Here is a 26,779-nt window from a genome sequence, read left to right as displayed (position 1 = left end):
GAGAGAAAAAAAAGGGGGGGAATCATATTTGAACCATAATCTGAAGTAGGCCTAATGTACAGTAGGCCCATTGGGCATAGCCAACACGGCACATCATTATCACATCTACATTTATCCTTCAACATTTCATGCCCAAAATGATTGTTTGGGAGCAGTAGCATTTTCAGAAATATAAGTCATGGCTACGACTCTTTCATAATATCCAGTCCAATGCGCACTGCCCATGCGAACTGAAAACATGTTCATTCATATTAACAGTTTTATTTTATTTTAACAACCAAATCATATGGAATGGTTTGAAGTAGGCCTTCATTTATAATGTCGCATCCTCTGTGTAAAGCACTGATGTCCTTTTATATCGTTGGTCCGTGCAGTCAGACGGATAACTATTGATTATGGGTCGGGTGGAATAACAAACTGATACGAGGTGGAACGAGAGATCTGAACGGAGTCGACGCGACACCTGAATTATATAAGCATTAGGCTATATAGACCAGAGCTAGGTTAGGAGTGAATGATAAAATGCATGCACCTTGAATTATAACGTTTGTTTTAATTTTCTGTTCGGCCACGACGGGCAGGGATTATATTTTCCTGTTGAATTGCTTACTGGAACAGACCAAACTACTTTACTTAACAATAAAATAATTTTCGTTACGAAAGTGCATAGGCTCTTTCCTCTTCCGTGTCTGCACTCTGCAGAAAAAAAACAACAGAGTGTGAAAAGACCGCCCAGTGCAGCGTAACAAACGGACCTTCTCTCCTATTGGTTGGCGGGTAAACCCAACCCTTTTTGTCTTGTCTGAAGTCCCGCCTTGTTCTTCAGTTTGTCGCCTACAAAATGTTTTCTGTCTTGTGTCTTGCCCCCCCCCCCCCCCATGAAACAAGTTTGTCTGATGAAACCACGTGACTCCCATTAGAAATGCATTGGGAGCTGTCTTGTCTGATGCTTTTCATCAGACAGCCATAAGACGCTTGTCTGATAGGTGTGACTGCGGCCTCAAAGAACTCATCGATCCCTACAATCTTAACAGAACAGTGTGTTCATAGTTTACAAAAATGTTTAGTCCCGAATATCAAAAGTTACAATAGGAGGCAGAGCGTTTAAGTCCCGGGCACCTTCTCCCGGCATCTGTCCTCGGGGGTGACACTCTGCACGGTCAAGACTAGATTAAAAACCTCTATGACAAAAGTCACCCGACAGAGTAAAAAGGGTGAGAAGAGAACCCCTCCACCCAACCCCTCGGCGTGGTCACGCCGCCAGGGCCAGTTAATTGCACAACCAAACACTGTTGTATATTGTGTACACGTAATAGAGGTGGCTAGTATTTTATAGAGAAAGGTTTTATTATGTGAAGGGAGTTTAATTGCGTTTAAGTGCTTTGCTATATACGTATGAAATGTCTTGTCGTAGTTTACAGTTTTGCCTCATTTTATAACCCACTGAGTATTTACTTTAATAAAGATTGTTATACATTTAAAACCCGTGTCTGTGGTCCTTCCAGGTTCGGACAGGACTACAGTTTGTATAGTAAACAGTCTTTTACTTAATTTTTGAGCAAAGATCCCAGGAGGAGAGAGATACAAAAGTCAGAATACGAAGGTGAGGCAAGAGGAGACACATGGGTAGGGATGGAGTTTATCGATAACGATCAGGCTTATCGAGCCGGGTTCTTATCGAGCCGGGTTCTTAACGAGCAATTTATATTATTTTGTGGAAAGACAGGAGACAATAAAATCTGAACAGAACCAGTATCTTATACTAGGGCAATTGACCTTTTTACGAATAAAATATTAAAGGTATATTCAGTGATTTCACTCAAAAAAACCTTAGGTTTCGTTTTTGGATGGGACCCAATAAGGCCTTTCGTCCAATCAGGATAGAGAGCCAAAATCGAAAACTAAGGTTTTTTGACCCACAGGGGTTAACTGGGGACAGGGAGGAACGCCTTATATGGTCAGCACACTAATAGAGGATTATCACAACAAAACAAATAAGTGATATTTGAATCAAGTGAAATCACTGAATATACCTTTAAATAAACTGTTAACAGGTTAATATATGTTCCGCCACTTTAAAAGCGTAATTGTGTTTACCCGGACAGCGCTGGTTGGCATCTATTGATCCACCTCTCGTCTTGATTATTAAAACATGACCCCGGGCCACTATGCTAAACAAGCCCAAAGCTTATTGATAACGGGTACTCAATAACTTTATTAAGGATTTTTTTACGGGTATGGAGCTCCATTCCTACACACGGGTATCAATGTTTTATTGCTCACGGTCAAGCGGTTCATGAGCTATGCCCGTTTTAAAGTTTGAATGTTCAGTTGAGTGCTATAGCGCCACCCATTGGCCAATGGTTGTGGGCTTTGCGACCTCACCGTTTGGCATTGCCCTCTAGGTTGTCCCGATCGGATGGGGTGATCGGAAATCAGGGCCAATAGTCATTTTCAAATGATTGGAATTGAGCCCAAAAAGTAGAGGGCTACAATATTGCCAAGTTTGACGAAAACCCGACAGCACAGTTCAGCCAGAACTAACATTTTTGGTGGAAGGAGAAAACAACAATAAGGGACCAGGAGTCCCTTTATGGACTTGTGACCCAACTGTAGGGAGTACAAACACAGTAAAGAACCTGGGGGTTATCATCTATGAAAAGGCAACACAATGAGCAGAAAATGAACCATGTAAATACAACAAATTGAGGGCACCGCAGGGAGTTGAACCCCGTTCTGGTAAACCAGGAGTACCACACCAGTGCCTTAGTTTTTGTTTTATATAATTTACAGGTCCAAATCAGTCATTAGTTGCAATTTTGGAAAATACGTTTTAAACGTACCGTACTCTTGCGGCCAGATAATTAAAAAAAAAAGAGAGAGCCTACACACTCAATTTGAATCATGACTATAAATGATATCCATGATTATGTCATTATACAATTGAAAACCGGAAGACTCACTCCACAAATACCTTAAGGAAAACTCCTCAGACATAAACTAAGAATCTTATTTTTTCATGCTCATAAAGTGCTGCCAAGTGCTAAAAGTGAAAAGTGCAGCAGAAAACGTTTGAGTCATAGGCCCATCGTCAATGCCTGGATGAAGTTTTAGCTGCAAATGGCAGCATAAATAAATCACATCAATACACACCACATAATGTGATGTTAACTGACGCGATGAAGCTTGCACATTATAAGACATACATCACATCAACCAACATCACATACCTAGCCCTACCCTAACCCTAAGTTCATTATGTGATGTGGGATGACATGATGAAGCCTTACTCACAAATGTGAAATGAGACAAGACATAAACACACATCACATACCGGGCCTGTGTTCATAGGTGATGTGGGCTTACGTAATGAAGCTTTACTCACAAATTAGATCTGATAATATAGACCGACAATGGTCTTATGACCTAGATGTTTGCTGCTGCACTTTTCACTCTAAGCACTTGGAGCGCTTTATGAACATGAACAAAATAGATTTTCTTGGTCTCTGCCCAAGCAGTTGGCATTTAGGTTTTCGTGGTGCAAGTATTTTTCGATCTAGTTGTCCCATGTAGGAAACATGGGGCAAGACTGTACAATTTATGCCATGTGTGGACGATTGACATAAATTATACGAGGTAGCAGCATTCTATGCGCCCCAGTATTTGTCAGCAACACTATGAACATTAGTACACAACATACAACAGCAATAAACACAATTAGAATGGCGTGAATGACGAGCTATCCGCAATTGCTGTGAAAAATCACCTTTTAAAAAACCACATAAATGCACATCACATATCGGCCTGTGTTCATATCTGATGTGAACTGACGTGATGACGCTTTACTGGTAAATTACATGAAACAGCTCCAAATGAGAAACTGTACGCGAGACATGACCCGAGTCACACATACACTAGTGAAAAACTAGTGTCATAGATGGGAAAGAAAGAAATAAGAAATTACAATAAAAATTAAAGCAAAATGCGATTAAAAACTCTGAGACCACAAAAATAAATAACTTTATTAAAGCAAAGAAGAAGAGAGAAAAGATGAAGGTTGGGTAGAAACCTTGTACGTCCAAAACGGTTACTTTTCTGGACCAAAAACAACTGATCCATATTATTAATATAATAATAATCTGTGTTCCAATGTTATTATTTAGTCACAAGCTCTTGCTGATACTTCACTGGTTCGATACATTAGAAAAACAGAATACTACATGTTAAATATTCAAAAATGGATTATCTTTGCCTCGTGAGATTGGCCATTTGCTACTTGTGTGTGACACTGTAGCATGACCAAGTAAGGAAATTAATTTACTAAAAAGGTTGAACTATGGAGATACAAGGTTTCTGCCCAACAGTCAAGGATAATAAACTACGCTCACTTACCTTCAATATCAGCACTAAACAAAACACACCAACCAAGGAAACAAATGACACAGCGGCCATCATTTGCTTCCTCTTGTTAGTTCAGACCTACAGCATAGTAAGCTGTAAAGACAGTGTTAAGGGGCTACATGCTACCATAATGACACAAGACATAAAGCACACACCTCCACATCACATAAAACACTAGTGAAGAACTAGGGCAATAGATAGGCAAGAAGAAAGACATTACTTAAATATAATAAAGCAAAATGCGATTAAAAACTATGACAAGAAAAAATAAATAACTTTATTAAATCCAAAGAATAGAAGAGAAAGGAGATCTTACATATGTGATGTGGATGTGGACAGACTTTACCCGTAAATTATGTTAAACGATAAATAAATCACATGCCTCCACAAACATCATATAACGGTGATGTGGACTGGCATTATACACACACAAATTAAGTGAAACTATACATGTCACAAAAGACAACCTACGGTATGGTAGCATGTAACCCACTTAAACAAGCAGCAGGAATCAGACGGTTAACTAACCTTCACTGATAACAGCAGCCAGCAGTGGCAACAGCATAGAGTTCACCCAGCAGTGGCAACAGCATAGAGTTCACCCAGCAGTCAGCTTCACTTTCTGAAATGGCAGGGGAAAAGAAAATTAGTTGTCGGCCTACAGGATGACATTTTGGAAGTCATAACAGTCACTGACAAGGCTGTGTCACACACATTCTAGGGCTATAATGTGCCTTGTGCAACCATTTCTTTTATGACGCCTAAAAGCTAAAAAGGAAACTTCGTGTTCAACAGCAAACACAATTGTTAATCGCAGTCCTTTGTATGACAATGAATGGTCAACTTAACATGTTGTAATGTAATGACACAGCCCTAGTTTCTACTACAGCCACATGTAATCCAGTTACGTACCGTGTTGGGCCTTCCGTCGCTCGGTTGAAGATGGCCGGTATTAATAGAGCCGCGTAGGTTGTATGGCACAATACGTCCCGAGCACCGTACGCCTCGTAATCTCAGGGAGCGTTCGTTGACACCGTTATTCGTTTCAGCTCACCCGAGTAGACACTCTATTATCAATACCAGCCATCTCCTGAAGACTGCAGCCAAGGTCAACGCATGACACCAAGGTCACATGATCAACCTGTAAGACACAAACATACGCCAACATTACTCTTTATCCAGATTTTATACATTGTAGAAAATACATCTTTAGGAAATTCTTGCTTTTCTCTTTTGCATCCAGATCTTATTTGAATGATGTTTGACCAAAAAAAGAAAAAAACTTTCCTGGAGTTTAGATATTTCAGTATTTCAAAGAGTCCATGATGTCATGGACACTGGGGCTCACTTCCTTCCTGGACTACATTTTGTCTAAGTAAGACAGCCCTCCCCCTATCCACAAGGAGGAGCAGTGGACCAAAGCATTGTGGGAATAGTAGTTCAGGAAGGAAGTGAGCCCGGTGTCCATGACATCATGGATTCCATGGACACTTTGAAATACTAAAATATCTTAAAAACACATAAAAACCCCAGGAAAGTGTGTCTCAAAAATCATTCAAAGAAGGTCTGGTTGCAAAAGGGGTGAAGTGGCCCTTTAAAGTTTAAATCAAGTTGCTCTGTGTGGTAGAAATGGGCTTGTAGATCTGATACATTTGAGTTTTCCATCAACAGAGAGACATTTAGTTTAATCTTATGAATGTGTCTGAGCCAGTTACAACTGGTTACCATTATGTACTAAAGTAAAAGGGTATGGCATCAAAATGCACTTAAAAAATTACCAAATGTAGCTCATTGTGCAGAAATGTCCCATTTCAAATGTTTGAAAGGGGGAAAAAAATCTGAAAAATAGCTACAAATCTACAATTAGCTGATCTACAATTTCACAATGCATTGCATCACAATGCATTGTGAGATTGTAGATCAGCTACTTCCAAATGGCCAAAATGTGGTTGTAGCCCAGTGGTAAATTGCAATGTAGCCAAAAGGATATATATTTAACAATCCAAATCTACAAAATAACTAGTAAAGTGTCCAAATAATAGAATATAAAAGTACAATATAGCCTATTGTCCACAGCACTTCAGTAGATGTAATTATTTACTTTCCACCTGTTTGTTTATTTGTTTGTGTCTCAAAAAGTACCAAAACATTCCTCATATTGTTGTCCTTTTAGAGTCACAATAAACAACCAACAGTCCTTCTAACAACACTAACACTTTAAACAATAACAGAGTTAATGTTGGCTAACAACCATGCGGTTAACAAACAAATCTTACCTTCCAGCAGCAACGCCCCAAACACACTATGCACCGTGTGCGCCTCCATTTTAAAGCATAAGCCCCGCCTCCTGTATCCGGTTCTAGACCGTCGGTCATTGGTCCGTCGGAGTGAATGGATAACAGCTGTGTGGATTTACAAGCTGCACGCATGCGCGCGCGCACACGCAAGCACGCACACACAACAGACAGACAGACAGAGTTAAAATGTTCACTCTGTAATAATATATATTCAATCAAAGATTTGAGGCGCATTTTCACAATTTTTCAAAAATAGCAGAGCTACAAGTTCTTGTAGAGCTTGTAGATCTATGTCCAACCAGGGAAACTCCCCCCTGTCAGGTGTAAAGGAGCAACTTAGACTCCTCATGCATAGAAGGAAACATGAATTCCGGACTTTTATTTCTACATTGCAGAATTGATCGTTTTACTTAAAGAGATATTTTACTTTTGGTCATTTTATCGTCTACTCATGGCCACCTGTACCTTTTTCTGGTGATATTATTCAAATAATATTATATAATTCAGATATTCAGATATTATTATCTATAATACGTGAGGGAGCCGTGCATTTTTTTATTGCTTTTTTCATTTATTTTGAATAATTGTTTTGAAAAAGAACCTCGATCCTCCAGGAGGAGGATGGAAGAGACAAAAAAAAAATCTAAAAATGATTATTAAAAATAAATGAAAACATGTTGTCTCCCTGGAAACACTCTGGCTACAGCAGTGGGTCTCAAAGCTCTACCTCCTGAGTGGCTGTGGCTCAGGAGGTAGAGCAGGTCGTCCAATGATGATCCCTGGGTCGGCGGTTCGAATCCCGGCTCCTCCTCCTGTCTAACATGTCAAAGTGTCCTTGGGCAAAGACACTGAACCCCAAATGGCTCCCGATGTGCTGGTTGGTGCCTTGCATGGCTTCCGCCGCAATCAGTGTATGAATGAATGTGTGTGTGAATGGGTGAATGTAATGCACAATCTATGTAAAGCTCCTTGGATAAAAGGCTGCCATATCTTGCCAGCAAGATGATTATTTATTTGAAGTGTCTGAGTTTGGAAGCACTCGTTATCAGTAAAGAAACCTCCTTCTGCCTCCTGCATTATGTGCAAAAGGTGGTAGGCCTACACAAACTACACACTTACATCATTTAATATTAATAAATATAGGACTTTTCTGTTTGGATGAATGTCAAGTTGCACCCAAGGACTGTCTAAAGAGGACGAGACGCGAAGACTCAAATAAGCCAAAGGTGTAATGATTGGGCAAAACATGATCACAGCAATATAAAGTGTATCTGGCTGTGGGGGCTTGGGAGGTAAAGTGGAACATTTGGAATGCACAAGGAGGTCTCACATGGGTTCCTATTCCTTCTGAGTGCAGAAATTACCTGATGTGTTTGTAATGGGGGGTAGGATTGTTGTGTAGGCCTAGTGGTGAAATTCTGTTTAAACTTGTGGTGAAGTGGTTGGAGTGTATGTGAAAATGTGGTTATGAATGGGAGTAGTGTTGTCATGGTAGAGGAGCCTATGGCCTGGGTGGTGGGAGAAGAAGAGTTGGAGGAGGGAAGACATAGAGGAGAGGGTAATGTGTGGCCCCGTCCAGGTCCGTCCCTGTCCCTGCGCTAGGGAGGGGCCTCTGATCCGGGTGCATGCTCTGAGGTGGCTGGGGAGGAAAGCTAGGATTGAGTTTAGGGTTAGAATTGGGGGGTGAGAGGGTTAGGGGTAGGAGGCAGAGTGTTTGTGGAGAGTGACTGGGTGGGAGAGAGAGAGGCCAGGGCATTGCTCCTGATTGTACGTAAAAATCTCTTGCTGTAAAACCTCTCCTTCTGAGGACTGTGAAGAGTGTGTGTGTGTGTGTGGCCTGATTAACCCTCTAGCACCCAGGGTTGCTTTTTAGCAACAAATTTATTTTAATTAATTACTAAATTATTATTATTTTTTTCTGTTCTTTTTTCACCTAAATGTCATCAGTGATGTTCATTGCAATGCCAATTCAATGCCATTAGTCATGATATTTGCATATGAATACCCCCCACAGAGGCTGAAATTCACACAAATAAAAAATGTTTGGACTCTGTGCAATTTTGAACATTTTTTAACCTAAAACTTTTGACCTTTACCCTAATAAAAGTAGGTAAAATAATTGTAACATATGTTTTTTTGTGATCATTAGAATGTCTAGAACATGTTTTATTCATTATTGTGAAAGATATCCCCCAAATGTAAATTATTAATTTATTATATAATTATTATAAATTTTTCATCAAACTTTATTTTTTTATTTTTTTAACATCTTTTTTAATTGTCAGTGCTAGTAGTACAAAGTAGTAGTAAGGTTGAAATCTATTTTTTGCAACTAGAAATTAATGCGGGTGTTAGAGGGAAGTGTTCTCTATTGGATGAAATCCTGAAAAAACCGAATGATTTGTGATTTGATGATTCCTGCAAAAGTGTGCTTTGGGTGGTAGCTGTGTTTATGGAGTAGCCTAGTGCGTGTGTGTCTGTGTCCTTAAAATATATTTTGTGGGCCGTGGGCTATAGCCCATATCGTACGGCATACTATAGCGCGCCGTTTTTCATCATTTTTGAGGATTTGAAAAAAATGACGAAATGACAAAAACGATGGGTTATAGCCCATGTTTTTTGAAATTTTGGAGAAAAAAAGTTAGCCTCATTTCTCATCATTTTGGACCGTGGGCTATAGCCCATATCGTACGGCATACTATAGCGCGCCGTTTTTCATCATTTTTGAGGATTTGAAAAAAATGACGAAATGACAAAAACGATGGGTTATAGCCCATGTTTTTTGAAATTTTGGAGAAAAAAAGTTAGCCTCATTTCTCATCATTTTGGACCGTGGGCTATAGCCCATATCGTACGGCATACTATAGCTCGCTGTTTTTCATCATTTTTGAGGATTTGAAAAAAATTACGAAATGACAAAAACGATGGGTTATAGCCCATGTTTTTTGAAATTTTGAAAAAAAAAGTTAGCCTCGTTTCTCATCATTTTGGACCGTGGGCTATAGCCCATATCGTACGGCATACTATAGCGCGCAGTTTTTCATCATTTTTGAGGATTTGAAAAAAATGACGAAATGACAAAAACGATGGGTTATAGCCCATGTTTTTTGAAATTTTGAAAAAAAAGTTAGCTTCGTTTCTCATCATTTTGGACCGTGGGCTATAGCCCATATCGTACGGCATACTATAGCGCGCCGTTTTTCATCATTTTTGAGGATTTGAAAAAAATGACGAAATGACAAAAACGATGGGTTATAGCCCATGTTTTTTGAAATTTTGAAAAAAAAAGTTAGCCTCGTTTCTCATCATTTTGGACCGTGGGCTATAGCCCATATCGTACGGCATACTATAGCGCGCAGTTTTTCATCATTTTTGAGGATTTGAAAATAATGACGAAATGACAAAAACGATGGGTTATAGCCCATGTTTTTTGAAATTTTGGAAAAAAAAGTTAGCCTCGTTTCTCATCATTTTGGACCGTGGGCTATAGCCCATATCGTACGGCATACTATAGCGCGCCGTTTTTCATCATTTTTGAGGATTTGAAAAAAATGACGAAATGACAAAAACGATGGGTTATAGCCCATGTTTTTTGAAATTTTGAAAAAAAAAGTTAGCCTCGTTTCTCATCATTTTGGACCGTGGGCTATAGCCCATATCGTACGGCATACTATAGCGCGCAGTTTTTCATCATTTTTGAGGATTTGAAAAAAATGACGAAATGACAAAAACGATGGGTTATATCCCATGTTTTTTGAAAATTTGAAAAAAAAGTTAGCTTCGTTTCTCATCATTTTGGACCGTGGGCTATAGCCCATATCGTACGGCATACTATAGCGCGCAGTTTTTCATCATTTTTGAGGATTTGAAAAAAATGACGAAATGACAAAAACGATGGGTTATAGCCCATGTTTTTTGAAATTTTGGAAAAAAAAGTTAGCCTCGTTTCTCATCATTTTGGACCGTGGGCTATAGCCCATATCGTACGGCATACTATAGCGCGCCGTTTTTCATCATTTTTGAGGATTTGAAAAAAATGACGAAATGACAAAAACGATGGGTTATAGCCCATGTTTTTTGAAATTTTGAAAAATAAAGTTAGCCTCGTTTCTCATCATTTTGGACCGTGGGCTATAGCCCATATCGTACGGCATACTATAGCGCGCCGTTTTTCATCATTTTTGAAGATTTGAAAAAAATTACGAAATGACAAAAACGATGGGTTATAGCCCATGTTTTTTGAAAATTTGAAAAAAAAAGTTAGCCTCGTTTCTCATCATTTTGGACCGTGGGCTATAGCCCATATCGTACGGCATACTATAGCGCGCCGTTTTTCATAATTTTTGAAGATTTGAAAAAAATGACGAAATGACAAAAACGATGGGTTATAGCCCATGTTTTTTGAAATTTTGGAAAAAAAAGTTATCCTCGTTTCTCATCATTTTGGACCATGGGCTATAGCCCATATCGTACGGCATACTATAGCGCGCCGTTTTTCATCATTTTTGAAAATTTGAAAAAAATGAGGAAATTACAAAAACGATGGGTTATAGCCCATGTTTTTTGAAATTTTGGAAAAAAAAGTTATCCTCGTTTCTCATCATTTTGGACCATGGGCTATAGCCTATATTGTACGGCATACTATAGCGCGCCGTTTTTCATCATTTTTGAAAAACAATGTAATAATGAAAACAAAATTTGTATGTCTACTTCGAAGTTATGCACATTTTATGATAGGCCACTCCCATTGCATCTCCCCCACCCCTTTTAGCCAATTGGTCTGAAAGCACATGACCTTCATGCAACATTTCAGTCTTCTACAGCAAATATTGTAGCTGCTAGAGGGACGTTTAGGAAGATTTGACAAAACCGCTGGCGGCCATTTTGAAAAATGGCTGCCACACCCACCAGAATAAGAATTTGGGATGGCCCAATATCCAGTTTCGTTACCAATATATCTGTCAAAACTTCTGCCAAATTTGGCGCTTACGTCATAAAATGAACGATAGGTTAGCTATGCCGCCTCACTATGGAACGAAAATCATTCCGAGACCATGGGCTATAGTCCATGATCTTGGAATGATTAGTCTATTTTTTCAAATCCTCCAAAATGAAAAACGGCATACTGAAAAACGAGGATTTGAAAAAAAGTTCCATGGACTTCTAATATGGACCCCCAACCCCCAACTGACTGCCGAGTGTGACCGTGGACTGCCATTTTTGGTGGAAGGAGAAGAGAAAACCAAGAGTACCTTCGGGCTTGTCCCTAAATAGACTTGTAACCCAAATGTAGAGAGTACAAACGCAGTAAAGAACCTGGGGGTTATCATCTCTGAAAAGGCAACAATGAGCAGAAAATGAACCATGTAAATACAACAAATTGAGGGCACCGCAGGGAGTTGAACCCCATTCTGGTAAACCAGTAGTACCACACCAGTGCCTTAGTTTGTTTTGTTGTAATTTACAGGTCCAAAAGCAATCACATTCATAATAATTTGAATCATAATGGACTATAAATGATAGCCATGATTATGTCTTACAATTGAAATCGAGAAGAAGACTAAGGAAAACTCCTCAGACATAAACTAAGAAAATATTTTATTTTTCCATGCTCATAAAGAGCTGCAAAGTGCTAAAAGTGAAAAGTGCAGCAGAAAACCTTTGGGTCATAGGCCCATCGTCAATGCCTCGCCTACTGACCGGCATGAATTAAGTTTTAGCTGCAAATGGCAGCATAAATAAATCACATCAATACACACCACATAATGTGATGTGAACTGACACGATGAAGCTTCACTCGCACATTATAAAAGACATACATCACATCAATCCACATCACATACCTAACCCTAGCCCTAACCCTAAATTCATCATGTGATGTGGGGATGACGTGATGAAGCCTTACTCACCAATGTGAAATGATACGAGACATATAAACACACATCACATACCGGGCCTGTGTTCATATGTGATGTGGGCTTAGATGAAGCTTTATACTCACAAATTGGATCTGATAATATAGCACAAACAATGCTCTTATGACCTAGAGGTTTGCTGCTGGACTTCTCACTTAAAGCACTTGGAGCGCTTTATGAACATGAACAAAACAAAAAGATTCTTGGTCTCCGCCCAAGCAGTTGGCCTTAGGTTTGTGGCCAGTCTTTCTAGCCAGTTGTCCCACATTTCTATTTTAAAATCTACATGTTTTCAAAAGAATTGCCCACATTTAAATATACATTACAATTTATGCCATTTGTGGACGATTGACAAATTATACGAGGTGCAAATTATGCAATGGCAGAAGCATTCTTTGGACCCCAGTATTTGTCAGCAATACAGCAACACTATGAACATGAGAACACAACATACATACAACACTGAGGATGACATTAGAACACAAGAGCAATGAACAGAGTGCATGGCGTGCAACGAGCTATCCGCAATTTGTGAAATAATCACATAAAAATATCACATAAATGCACATCACATACCGGCCTGTGTTCATATCTGATGTGAACTGACGTGATGGCGCTTTACCAGCAAATGACACAACGCAAATGACGTGAAACGATACAGCTCCAATCAAATGATTAGAAACTGTATGAGAGACACGACCCGACACACGCACCACATACACTAGTGAAGAACTAGTGATAGATAGGAAAGAAAGAAATGACTTATGAAAAATAAAGCAAAATGCGATTAAAAACTCTGACCAGAAAAAACAATAACTTTATTAAAGCAAAGAATAGAAGAGAAGATGAAAGGTCGGGGTAGAAACCGTGCATGTTCGATACTAATAGGTTATATTCAATAATGGATGATCTTTGCATCGTGAGCTTGTAGATCAGCTATTTGCTACTTTAGTGTGTGACACTGTAGCATGACCAAGTAAGGAAATTAATTTACAAAAGGTTGAACTATGGAGATACAAGGTTTCTGCCCGACATCAAAAGATAATAAACTACGCCCACTTACCTTCAATATCAGCACTAAACAAAACAAACTAACCAACGAAGAAAATCTGCCATAATTTTCTTCCTGTTAGTTTGGACAGATCTACAGCATAGAAGGCTGTAAACAGTGTTAAGCAGGCTACATGCTACCATAATGATACCGGAAATAAGTCGCATGACGCCAAATCACATTTTGTACACACAGTCCACTAGTGAAGAACTAAGGCAATGGGCAAGGAGAAAAATATTTATACTTTTATTTATTAAAAGAGAAAGGAAATAGAAATTCTAATAACTCGACACAGAAAACAGCACAGAAAGACTACAACAGAACATACATAATGTGATGTGACGTGACGCGACAGCTTTACCCGTAAATGATGTTAAACAATACATAAATCACATTGCAGCATGTGATGTAGAGTGGCATTATACACAGATTACGTGAAACGATACACGGTGCGAATGACAACCTATGGTATGGTAGCATGTAGCATGTAGCCCACTTACACAAGCATCAGGAATCAAAAGGTTCATTACTAACCTTCACTGCCAACAGCACCCAGGAGTGGCAACAGCACTGTACCTTCAATACCGACGTCGCCTTGTCAGCTTCACGTTCTGAAATGACAAGAAAAAAATATATCTATTTAGTTGTCGGCCTACAGGATGACATTTTGTAAGTCATAACAGTCACTGAAAGCTGTGTCACCAATATCTTACTTTATTATTGTCACAAATTGTGATTAAAGCTCCTATAAGCAATAATGTCAATTTTAATGATTTTTATTTCATTCAGCAATGAGTAAAACACACATGATTTAGTCTCTGCGATACATCTAGGGGCCACAATCTGCAGTCAAAGATATTCCTAGAAGCTTTGTCATAGGTCAGAGAAAAAAAAAGAACCCGGTCAAAATGACTGACCAATCAGGAAGTAGACAGGCAAATCGACCAATGACAAAGCTAGGAACATCTTTGAATGCAGATTGTGGCCCCAAGATGTGTCAGAGACAATATTGTTTTACCCATTGCTGGCAGTCTGAATACCATTTTTTTTTAAAGTAATTACATTTGACATATTGCTTATAGCAGCTTTAATGATTCAACCCATTAAACGGCGACTTCACCCCTTTTGCAACCAGAGCTTATTTTAATGATGTTTGGGAGACAAGAAACACTTTCCTGGGTTTTTTATGTGGGTAATCGTCGTTTTTATATATGTAGTATTTCAAAAGTGTCCATGGGCTCCATGATGTCATGGACAATGGGCTCACTTCCTCCCTAGACTACATGTTGTCTCAGTAAGACAGCCCTCCCCTATGCACAAGGAGCAGTGCACCAAAGCATTATGGGAATTGTAGTCTGGGTAGGAAGTGTCCATGAAATCATGGACACATTGAAATACTAAAAACACATAAAAACCTCAGTAAGGTTTTTCACCCAAACATATGTAAAATCATATGTATGACAATGAATGGTCAACTTGACATGTAATGGTGACACTGCCCTTGTTTCTACTACAGCCACATGTAATCCAGGTACATACCATGGGGGGGCTTCCGTCGCTCAGTTGAAGATAGCCGGTATTAATAGAGCCGCGTAGGTTGTATGGCACAATACGTCCCGAGCACCGTACGCCTCGTAATCTCAGGGAGCGTTCGTTGACACCGTTATACGTTTCAGCTCAGCCGAGTAGACACTCTATTATCAATACCAGCCATCTCCTGATGACCCCATCCAAGGTCACACATGACACCAAGGTCACATGATTAACCTGCAAGACATAAATAAAAACAACATTACTCTTTATCCAGATTTCATACATTGTAAAATTCATATAATATTTCACTTTATCGTCTACTCAGGCTTATGTGAACACTGCAGACAGCTTTTAAGTTGCTTGATTCAGTATTTAAATATTCATTTTAGCTTTTTAGCATTTTAACTTAAAAACTGTCTGTAGTGTTCACATAAACCCGAGTAGATAATACAATGACAAAAAGTTAGTTTTTTAAAGTGAATTGTCCCTTTAAGATATTGGTAAAAAAAATCTAAACTTCAAAATCTACATTATATAACTTGAGTCAAAGTTAAAAGGTTTTGGCATCAAAATGTACTTAAACATTTCAAATGGGACAATCTGCATACTTGGTCATTTTGAACAGAAAAAAACCTTTTGAAAATAGCAGATCTAAAAGCTCACAATGTGTCACATCACATTCACAATGCATTGTGAGCTTGTAGATCAGCCATTTTCACAGACAAGACAATGCTTTTGTTGCGATCAAGGCCCAAGGCCTCAGTCACACATAAGCATATGTTCTGGGCTCTGCCTGCATGTGTTTGATTGCCCCCCAAAATCAAACACAAATGTTTGGTCAAAGCATGTGCCTCCCATTGGAAATGCATTGGGGCGGCCATTAAACAGACAAGACAAATGTTTTTTTTGTGTGATCGAGGCCCAAGGCCAAAGAACGAGTCCTATAAAAGGACAAACATTGCTGACATTGTTGTCCATTTAGTGTCACAATAAACAACAGTCTTATAAATACTCTGTTTAAACAATAAACAGTCCTATAAATCATCTTAATGTCTAAACAACAACAGTGCTCAAGGATAAAACCGTGTTTCTCAAAAAAACGCTTCTTACCTTGGAACAAACAGCTCTGCTCACAGACAGCATGAAGTGGATCCCAAACCAAACAGCATGCTGGGAAAAAACATGGCCGCTCCTATTTAAATCCAAAGCCCCGCCCACTGGATCCGGTCACCTGTTCAACTAGTCCGTCCGTCATTGGTCCGTTAGTCAGAGTGATTTGTGTCCACCACTGTTGATGTAACTGCTGTGTGCACCACACACACACACACACACACACACACACAGAGCACTCATGCACTCACGCATGCACGCACGTGCATTATTTCACCCTTTGGTTGGTTATAAAGGCTTATATTAATAAACACAAGGACGTGTGTGTCTGTGGCTGTCTGTATCAGCCTTTATAGGTTTGTTTATTCCGCCATCTTGTTTGATATTTGTTTGAGTGTCACCACCATCAGCCTTTAACAGGTGTTCAATCAGGCAAATGAGCACCAGCAGCCATCTAGCAGCTGATGCACTCTGGGAGATGTAGTTGTTGAGACTGTAGAAGTTGTCTGAGGTGTCTTGTAGAAGATCCATGCTCCATTTATGAGTTTTAACTCAACAATAACGATTCATTATGAACTAATAACCTATAAGCTCATCAAGTGTGGTAGGACAAGGTGTCAAATCTTGAGGTCCTTTAGAAGTGTGGTCTACCCAGTGTTGAAAGCCTGATCATCAAGGCCCAGTTCCGGGCAGTAATGATACTGCCTGTGATACTGACATGATACTGATACGATGTAAAACTTTTCTCAACAATATGACCCGTAATTACATTATTAACTGTGAATTGAGCGGCTACATGTAACACATTATTACATGATTACATTATGCAAAAATCCATTATTATGTTATGCTCTCATGATGTATTACATTGTGACCTTATTAGCCTACATTATATGGGCCTTTACTACATTTAGGTTATCACATTATGAACTGTTATTACATTATGAGTTGCTATATTAGACTCAGTATAATTATGATATTCTAACTACCATAACATCCCTGAAACTGGCACTGCTGGGAAGGCAATTCCCAGCTGCCTTTGGTCTAGACCTCTGGGTTTAAGTAGAAGCGTTTATGACTGATTGGACTTGATGGCTCGTGCTGTTCTTTGGTCAAGAACTGGGGGAACCACCTGGAACTCTGTCCTGTAGTGTGAATGCAGTGATAAAATCTTCCCCGTGTCAGGCTAGTTCAGGATAAAATGCAATTATTTCACATAGCCATCTTTGTGTTTCTTTTAATACTCTAACCCAGGGATACTCAAATAGATTTACCTGTGGGCCACATTACAAAAATGGCAAGGGGCCAGGGGCCAGTAGATAAAATTACGACATTAATGATACTTGATAACTTCTCTCTTTCAATTGCTTTATTTTCGCAAAATGTATCAAAGTACAATGTGCATGCACACAATATGTAAATAAATAAATGTGTTACATTTTCTTGCATAAACACAAAGAGCTGTTTCCATAACTGCACAAATTATTGCACATAACATGAGTAGCTGTTATAATAACATAATAACATAACATGAGTAGCTCTTTGCCTGCCTGCCTGCCTGCCTGTCTGTCTGTCTGTCTGTCCATGAGTAGTTATTTGTCTGTCTGTCAATGAGTAGCTGTCTTACTGTCTGCCTGTCTATGAGTAGCTGTCTGCCTGCCTGTCTATGAGTAGCTGTCTGTCTGCCTGCCTGCCTGTCCAATTGTCCATGAGTAGCTGTCTGTCTGCCTGTCTGAGTAGCTGTCTGCCTGCCTGCCTAATTGTCCATGAGTAGCTGTCTGTCTGCCTGTCTATGAGTAGCTGTCTGCCTGCCTGCCTAATTGTCCATGAGTAGCTGTCTGTCTGCCTGTCTATGAGTAGCTGTCTGCCTTCCTGCCTGTCCAATTGTCCATGAGTAGCTGTCTGTCTGTCTATGAGTAGCTGTCTGCCTGCCTGCCCAATTGTCTATGAGTAGCTGTCTGTCTGTCTATGAGTAGCTGTCTGCCTTCCTGCCTGTCCAATTGTCCATGAGTAGCTGTCTGTCTGTCTATGAGTAGCTGTCTGCCTTCCTGCCTGTCCAATTGTCCATGAGTAGCTGTCTGCCTGCCTGTCCAATTCTCAATGAGTAGCTGTCTGTCTGCCTGTCTATGAGTAGCTGTCTGACTGCCTGCCTGTCCAATTCTCCATGAGTAGCTGTCTGTCTGTCTGCCTGTCTATGAGTAGCTGTCTGCCTGCCTGCCAGCCAGCAAGTTGGTTAACAGAAAATAAATTGTTATGGCTGAGTAAAATAAAATACAATAAACACAATTTGCCTGAAAATAGATTACCCAGCTATGACCTTTTTCATGAAAAAAAAAAAAAAAGAGTAAGAAATGGTAATTGTAGAAATTGCGGAAATTGAAATTGCGGAAATGGTAATTTGCAATTTTGCAATTACCAATTTCCGCAATTTCCGCAATTTTGTAAATTTTGTAAATTTTACTTTTTTCAGGCTGAACAAATAATTAGAAAGAAGGCTAAGAAACGGCTAAACACTTTTTTGGGTGTTTTTCTTCTTTGTAATTATTTGTTTGGTCCAAAAATATTGTGTTTGTTGTCATGATTTGTCACGACAAATCGAACCCACAACACACTGTTAAGCTGCAGTTAAAGGTGCCCAGACCTCTATGCCAGCGGCAAAGGAAAAAAATATTTATGTGAGTTTTAAAATTATTAATAATGTTTCATCGATCTGACAAAGGACACCAGAAACCACTGGACACTGAAGTAAGCCATTTTATTGATGTCATGAGTGGAAATGGGTAATAATAAACCTTTTCTATTACAGTGTTCTGAGTAATGCATTCTCAACTGGAGGACTACATTTCCAGCATCAAAACCTCCCTTTGTCTGAGTAGCAACACAAATTAAAATCTGCCTATCTGTCACATATATATATATACATACATACTGTACATACATATACATATATATATATATATATATATATATATATATATATATATATATATATATATATATATATATATATATATATAAATAAAAGGGGGTGCACACTTAGTTGCCCAGATAAGTGTTGAGGTAATGTGTATAATATTATTCAGACAAATGGGCAAATTAGTACAATCATTCAATCAGACAGTGAATATATACATGAGAGGTATGTAATAAATGGCATTAAGACTGATGCACGCACACTGTATTAAAGGGACACTTCACCCTTTTTGCAAAAAAATATATGTTAATGACGTTTAGAAGCTTTAGATCACTTTTCTGGGGGTATTTATGTGTGTAATATGTGGTTTTAGATATTTTAGATTGTAGCAGTGAGCCTGTTGTCTCTGATGTCATGGACACTGGTCTCACTACCTTCCTGGACTACAATTCCCATAATTCTTTGGTGCACTGCTTCTCCTTGTGGATAGGGGGGAGAGCTGTCTTACTGCATGAGACAACATGTAGTCCAGGAAGGAAGTGAGCCCAGTGTCCATGACATCAGAGACAACAGGCTCACTGCTACAATCTAAAATATCTAAAACCACATATTACACACATAAAGACCCACAGGAGTGTGTTCTAAAGCTTCTAAACGTCATTAACATATATTTTTTTGCAAAAAGGGTCCCTTTAACTAAAACCTTGGGATGATGCTGGTCTTAGAAAAAAGCTTTTTCCCTCTCAAAACACACAGTATGACATAGTGTTACAGTGCCAAAGACAGATCAATAAAATGAAAACATAATAGTAAATGGAATGTGCCCACAAGGAAGCTATGTTTCAGATGTAAAAAAAACAACATAATAAATACTTTTCAGTATTAAATAATAAAGACAGTTGAGATGGTTAGTGAATGCTGAAGTAAGCCACACATTATTTTGGCATAATAATTGGCAACTTTGTCTTTTCATAAAGTAAATGGTATGAATCTTCAGCAGGTCCTATTTAATAGTTAAGCATAATATTGTGCTATTAGTGAGGAGTTTGAAATCAAGTAAACAAAAGCAAATAACAAACAACTTGTTCCTACTCAGCGATCGTAAGTCAACAAATAAATCCATTTGAAAGCCTATACAGTCATTAGCCTATAGCCTAAAGCCTATAGCCTATAGCCTAAAGCCTATAGCCTATAACCTATAGCCTAAAGCCTATACAGTCATTAGCTATGAAACACATTTGGATTTGGTCAACTTAGGTCCAACCATCTTCAACAACTGAAGACAGATGACAGAGAGAGAGAATAAAGGGTCAAAGAGAGAATGCAAAAGGAGAAATGGAAATAAATCTTGCCAAAGACCAAGTCTACATCAACTGTACATCAAAGTCTGTTAAGTCATGGTGCTTCACTGGTGATCATTCCACATATCCTGTCCATGTCATGAGTCTCAAGACCATGATATGGTTACCCACAGCCTACAACAGAATCTATGGATATGGGTGTCGTATTGGTAGAAACGGATGATTGTTTAAGACAAAACTGATGCCAAATGGGCTGGTAAAAGCGCTCTAGAAAAAAGTGCATTATAGGCTATTATGTCAAATACTGGGAACATTTAAAACAACACTCTAATAATAAACATCTGTATTTTTTTCTCTCACTAGTAGTGCAACAACAGAATTGATAGAAATAAAAAATAAATAGCATTTACCTGCAAGCAATCAAAGCTCTTAAAACATCTAAATAGATTCCTCGCCACAATAGCAGAACATACATTTAAGAAGGCAACTAATGATTGATGCTTAAACACAAACATGCCAACATCATTAGACATTGCTCTCTTTTTATATAAATAAATAGTTTAATTAATTCATCTTTATCCTCTTCTTAAATATTTTTTCCATCTCTATATGACTCTGATGCACATTGAATATAAAGTCTATAGTACAGAACTGCAATTTTCAAACACTACAGGTACATAATATAATTCTCTATGTTTAGTCTTTTGTTCAGCTTTGGAGAGAAGACATTTACAGAATGAGCTGACCTATAATTGTCCACTTCGTCCATCAGAGTATTCCCATTATTGACAACCTTATTATTATAGAACATCAAATGTCATTTTTTTTATTGTTCTTTTTACCAACAACCTATGTACAGTATTTTAAGTCTTAGCGAAGACAGGATTGTCTGAAACTCAAAAATCGACAAGTGCATTGTCTTTTCTCTTCTGTGTAAGCAAAAGTAAAAAAAAATCTAAATCAAAAGAATATAAAAGAAAAGAACCTTGAAGCCCGGTTGAAGCATACAATGTTTCAGTAACAGTAGCTTGTCACAATATACTGAACTAGGAAAAACATGAAGAGAAAATGGAGACCTGCACAACTACACAATGTGTCACATTATGAACACACATATCAGCACAATAAGCAAACTACATAACTCCTCATAAACATATCAACTGTGGTAGAGACCCAGAGAACAGCATGAAGCATCATTTTTTACCTTGTCATATGACCGTTTCGCTTGCTGAAAATAATTAATTTTCAATTGCACGACTTTCATATAAACTAAAATAAGTAACGGTATATAAGCTTTTCATCATCTAACTTAGAACATTGAAAGTAGACCATTCTACAAATATCATGGTCCACTATCTTAGAATCGGTCATCTAGGAGACTTTGCTGCCCTTTATGTTTCAAATGAAGATTAATAATAGCATTATGATAAATAATAATAAAAAAAACATACGTGCCCCTTAATGATAACTTTGGTACCAAAACAAAACATTTCAGTGGGACATCATAGCAGAGAATACACTTTGCGCTTATTTCTATCTCTCACTGTGCAGTTTCTGCTCTTTGACATTGCAGGGTATTGTCTTAAGACTCCTTAGGTAGGTACAGAAACCAGCAGCGTTTTTCCACCGGTTTTCCGAAAAACCCGTCCAGTCTGCAAGGACCTTAAGTTTAGGAAAATAAGGAATGACGTATTTTGGAGCCGTAGCTTGTCAAAATAGGTTCCTGATGAATAGTACTTCAGAAATGTTCAGGAGCATCTTTCAAATGCAAACATAACAGTTCTGTGGAGATGTCTCTAACAACTTAGAACTTGACTAACTTGACTGCTATTATTATTGTTGTTGACTGCTATTAGTATTATTGTTGTTGCATTCTGTTTCTGTACCATTATGAGCTTTGCTGCCCAGTAATCTCTAAAACCCAAAAGAATAATGTCAGTTAGAACCATAGTAAGATATAGTATTGTAACACAGCTTGAATACATGTGATTCTATGGTCCTGAACATAATGTTTCTGCATATGCGTATGCAGTACAAAGATAACTCCTGCAAAACATTCAAGTGTGTAGTTCCCTTATTGAATCAGCAGATGGCACCATAGAATGCTGACTGAGAATAGTTTAGTGAGAAATGGAGAGGGACTTGACCATGGGAAGCCCTTTAATGGTAACAGTTAGAGATGCTAAAATATATGAAGCTCCCATAACTGGCATAACACTGTTAATATAAATGGTTTCACCATGTGATGCATGAATATAAATGGAGCAATATTCACCATGTTCTCAAACTATAGTGAGGACAACCCTGTTCTTTTTGTTACTAGCAATGCGCCCTTACACGGATGTACATCAATTGTGCATTTAAGTGGGAGTTAGTTGCCTATTGCAGTGGTTCTCAAACTTTTTCATGTCAAGGACCCCCAAATGTACTTGGCTGCAGACCCACATCGGAAAGTAATTTGTGCCCAGGCACCTCCATACATTTGGATTGTTTCAAAAATATTTGTAACTTTTCACATTCTACATCTACATCTACAAGCTCACGACATGAGCTTGTACATTGGCTATTTTAAAATAGACAATGTATTACAGGGTTAAAACTAATATTGATGCTATCAACAAATGTTCCTGGGGACCCCTGGAAGTCCCTCGAGGACCCCTGGCGTTCCCCAGACCCCACTTTGAGAAACACTGGCCTGTTGGACAAACAGCCACATTGCACGTATTCCCCATTCTGTGGCATGCCAGAGAAATGACCTGACAGCATGAGATGACACAAAACCCAAAGCTCCAATCCTTACGAATGGTAGAAGAGCTAGGAGAGAAAGGCATTACGAATGAAACTGCAGCCTTGTTTAGACAACAGCAATTTGATTCTGCATTCTAGTCTGGCGCTCAAAATACTACTCTGGAGATATTACACATTCAAATCAATGTGTCAATTTAACCATGTTAAATTAACTGATTCTACTGCATAACCTACGAGTGCAAAAAAGGGGTAATGTCAAGTCCAGAGGTGATACGGGTAATCGGAATAACAAAACAAGAAAATATTCAGTTGAGTTGGAAAGCAGACTATGCTGATACAAAGGTTTTCAAATGTGGAGTTGCCATGACAACCCGGCCATAGCGTATGTAGACTAACTCGTGTGAGTGAAGTTTTATGTTATCTTTTACATTTCTTTTCTTTTCTTTCTTTCTTTTCAAAAAGCAGTCATCCTCTTCTTTTTGTCACTGCTGGGAGCTACATGTTGAGTTCTCTGTAGAAACAACATGGTGATTCTGCCATTGCTGAATTGTCCACAGAGATGACGACAATGATTCCAAGATAGCGTTGGGGCAGGGGGGAGCTGAGTGAGAATGGTGACAGTGGCCATTTGTTTCCAATGTACACACGCACACAAAGAGACATGCATGCATGTAGGTACATAGACACACACAGCCTCTAAATATAGGAATCCTAGCTTGAGATTCTTGAAAGTATAACATTCTCTGTGAAAAAAGAAACAAAATAATTGTTGTTTTTAGTTTGTCTTTGTTTTTTTGCACTTTCACCAGTTTGTGTTTATAGGCAGGGGTCTGGCTCCATTATGTCACGGCCCACTTGGCCTAACAGCTTGGTGCTGTAGAATAACCAAAAGAAAACCAAGGATAAAGGTTTTATTAAGTTACCTTGTTTTGTTGCCTCGGAGCGGCTCTGTCTGGCTTATACTGTACATGGGAGGTGTACACCAGGGGAGGTGATCTGGATTCCCCTAGCTGGAATTGTAACAAGCATGTTTTCCCCAGGTTTGTGTTATAGTCAGAGATTATGTGGCTTTAGCCTGAGCTGGTTGGACAGCTTCCCAGCGACCTCGCCAGTTCGCTTCTGGTTTAGCTTCTCATTTAGCTTTCTAGTTTGCTTCCAGGTTAGCTTCCCAGTTCATTATAGCGTCTGTGATCCTCTGTTATTTGATCTGTTAGTGCTTCAGATGCAATCATACATCCTGGAGTTAGAGTAACAGAGTCAGTTGAGAGTGGCTGAAGCCAAGAAGACAGTTTAGCCGTGCAGAGGATGTTAGCAGAGAATGTCAGCTTTCACGTGGAGAATTTTTGAGAAACCCGGTCTCTTCCTCAGAGCCTGAAATAAAACGTATGGGAGAGAAATCAGAACATAGGCCTCATTTTAGGTAACATTTGTCAAGGCAGGAAAAAAGAAAGTTTGAGAAAAGCAGAGTAGAGGGTTTGTGCAGGGATATAGGGCCCTTTGTGTCCAACACAACACGATTCCATTCCGGCCGGACACCTGGGTTGCATTTACAGTAGCAGTGGTTCTCAAACTTTTTTGCATACAGTAGTACCCCCTTTCTCTGATTTCTGAATCTGATGTTATGAATTAATAACCCGCCTTAAGAAAGTCAAAGAGTTACAAGTATTACCTCATCAAGTAAGTCATTATTATTCAAATAATTGTACAAATTGCATTCAGTAACAGTTTTGCTAGGCAAATTTTAAAATGTATTTGGTTTAACACCCAGTTCCCAGTGCCAGCATACGCGTTCACTTTAAAAGACGGAGTTTGCCCTTATTCTCTGCTTCCTCTCTCTTTACACTCGGCTATAAAAAACCAAACTAAAGAGAGCAGGCTTGCCAGCTACTATGAGTAATTGCAATAGCTACAGAAAAGCCTGCTGTACCTTACTCATAAATCATGGATCATCCTCATCTCTACTGATTAGTCAACTACGTAGTATTGTGGAATGAGTTGCCAATGTAAAAATCACACTTGTGTGAAGTGAAGGGCGCCTACTGTGGCTGCCAGCCTGACGTAATTTCAAAAGCCATATGTACGTTGGAGGGGCAAATGCCCCTGAAAAACACAATGAGGCAGCCTTCGTGGTCCTAGGTGTAGTAGGAGATAGTGAGACAATACCTGTAGCTTGTTCACCATCTCGTCAAATAGTTTTCTGGCCTCGGGACTGTTGGGGTCCTCAAAATAGTCCTCTACACCAATTTGAACCACTATGGATTTCAGATTACGGCACACACCTGCGGGAAAGTAGAAAGATTCATTTAGGCCCAACTGATTCAATCACACAGATCCAGAGCGATCTAGGCAACCTGTCCTGCCTAGTCAAGCTCCACTCAAAAAAGACCTGGGTGCTCTTCGACTCTGATTTTAAATTCGATAAGCAGGGAAATGCAGTAGTCAAATCAAGCTTCTTTCACCTCCCCTCCATAGCAAAAAATAAGCCATTCCTCTCTGTCCAGTGTCCACGATCTAGAAACCGTCATTCATGCCCTCATAACAGATATCCCGACAATCCCGTTTAGACTACTGTAATTCCAATTACACTGGGATCAGTCAATCCTCCAATCTGCTCTATCCCGGGCCGTCTCCAATTGGTCCAAAACACAGCAGCCAGGATCTTGACCGGTACCACGAAGAGATACAATATAACCCCCGTCCTGGCCTCCCTCCACTGGTTGCCAGTGCGGTTTAGAATTAAGCAATATATTACACAAGAGAGTGTGCTTTACTGTCATTAATGACAGATTAGAATACAGTTACCCTTAAAAAAAACACGTTAACTCAATTTCATTATAACTAAGATTTTCGATTAAAAAAACTTTTTTTAATGACAGATGTAGACACTACGACCAAAATATCCCAAGAAAACTACTAGCCTAGCCCCCACGGGCTCTGCTCTGGGAGAACAGCGAGACTCAGCACAGCTGATTTTTATGTTTTGATTAGGCGTTCCATCATGCTCATTTAAGCACGGCTAGATGGCTATTTCAACCAATCAGATTGCTTCCTCGAAACGACCTGGTGTATAATCATTTTTATAAAGCTCTTAATGGAAGCTCTTAATGCCCCCGCAACCCCACTTACAGTACATCACAGGCCTTATAAAATACCCTCGCCACCACTAGGCACCTCAGGTCAACTGACTTGGGGTTATTATTGTCATCATCACCTTTACTTATACTCAAAGTACAATTGAGGGCAATTAAGCCCTCATTTTCAATGTAGCCAAGGTTAAATATACATAGTACAATACATATATATACATATAAATATACATATACATATACATATAAAACACAATACATTATAAATCAGGGTAAATTACTTTATGCAGAGCAACCAGTCAAAAACAAACAATCAAAAATAACTCAGTTGAGACAGGAGCAATCACGGTTAAAAATGTTTTGAAGCATTCCTTTGAACTGACCGAATGATGGCAGCTCAGTTTTAAAGAATTTTGGAGTTCA

At 39.0% G+C, this 26,779-nt stretch overlaps 2 protein-coding genes across 3 annotated transcripts in view; both read right to left on the bottom strand.

The window, feature by feature from the left end:
• The window catches only part of rnf24 (ring finger protein 24), a 355,323-nt gene that overhangs the window by 204,168 nt on the left and 124,376 nt on the right, over positions 1-26,779 (bottom strand). The window lies entirely within an intron of this gene.
• LOC308313215 (F-box only protein 41-like) overlaps positions 19,336-26,779 on the bottom strand; it is a 55,783-nt gene continuing 48,339 nt past the window's right edge. Inside the window, exons 13-14 of one of the 2 annotated variants that reach the window (XM_080760208.1) lie at positions 25,434-25,549; positions 19,336-24,641 (exon numbers count right to left, since the gene is read on the bottom strand). In XM_080760208.1, coding sequence (XP_080616334.1) covers positions 24,579-24,641; positions 25,434-25,549 — 179 coding nt within the window. In that variant the 3' untranslated portion in view covers positions 19,336-24,578. Of the gene's footprint in view, positions 24,642-25,069; positions 25,550-26,779 lie in introns of those variants that run through there. The other variant, XM_080760207.1, reaches the window with a different exon arrangement.

The sequence above is a fragment of the Protomyctophum bolini genome (assembly GCF_963924005.1).
Source record: "Protomyctophum bolini genome assembly, chromosome: 3".
In the NCBI taxonomy this organism is placed as follows: Eukaryota; Metazoa; Chordata; class Actinopteri; order Myctophiformes; family Myctophidae; genus Protomyctophum; species Protomyctophum bolini.
This window is presented reverse-complemented; position numbering and strand designations above follow the sequence as displayed.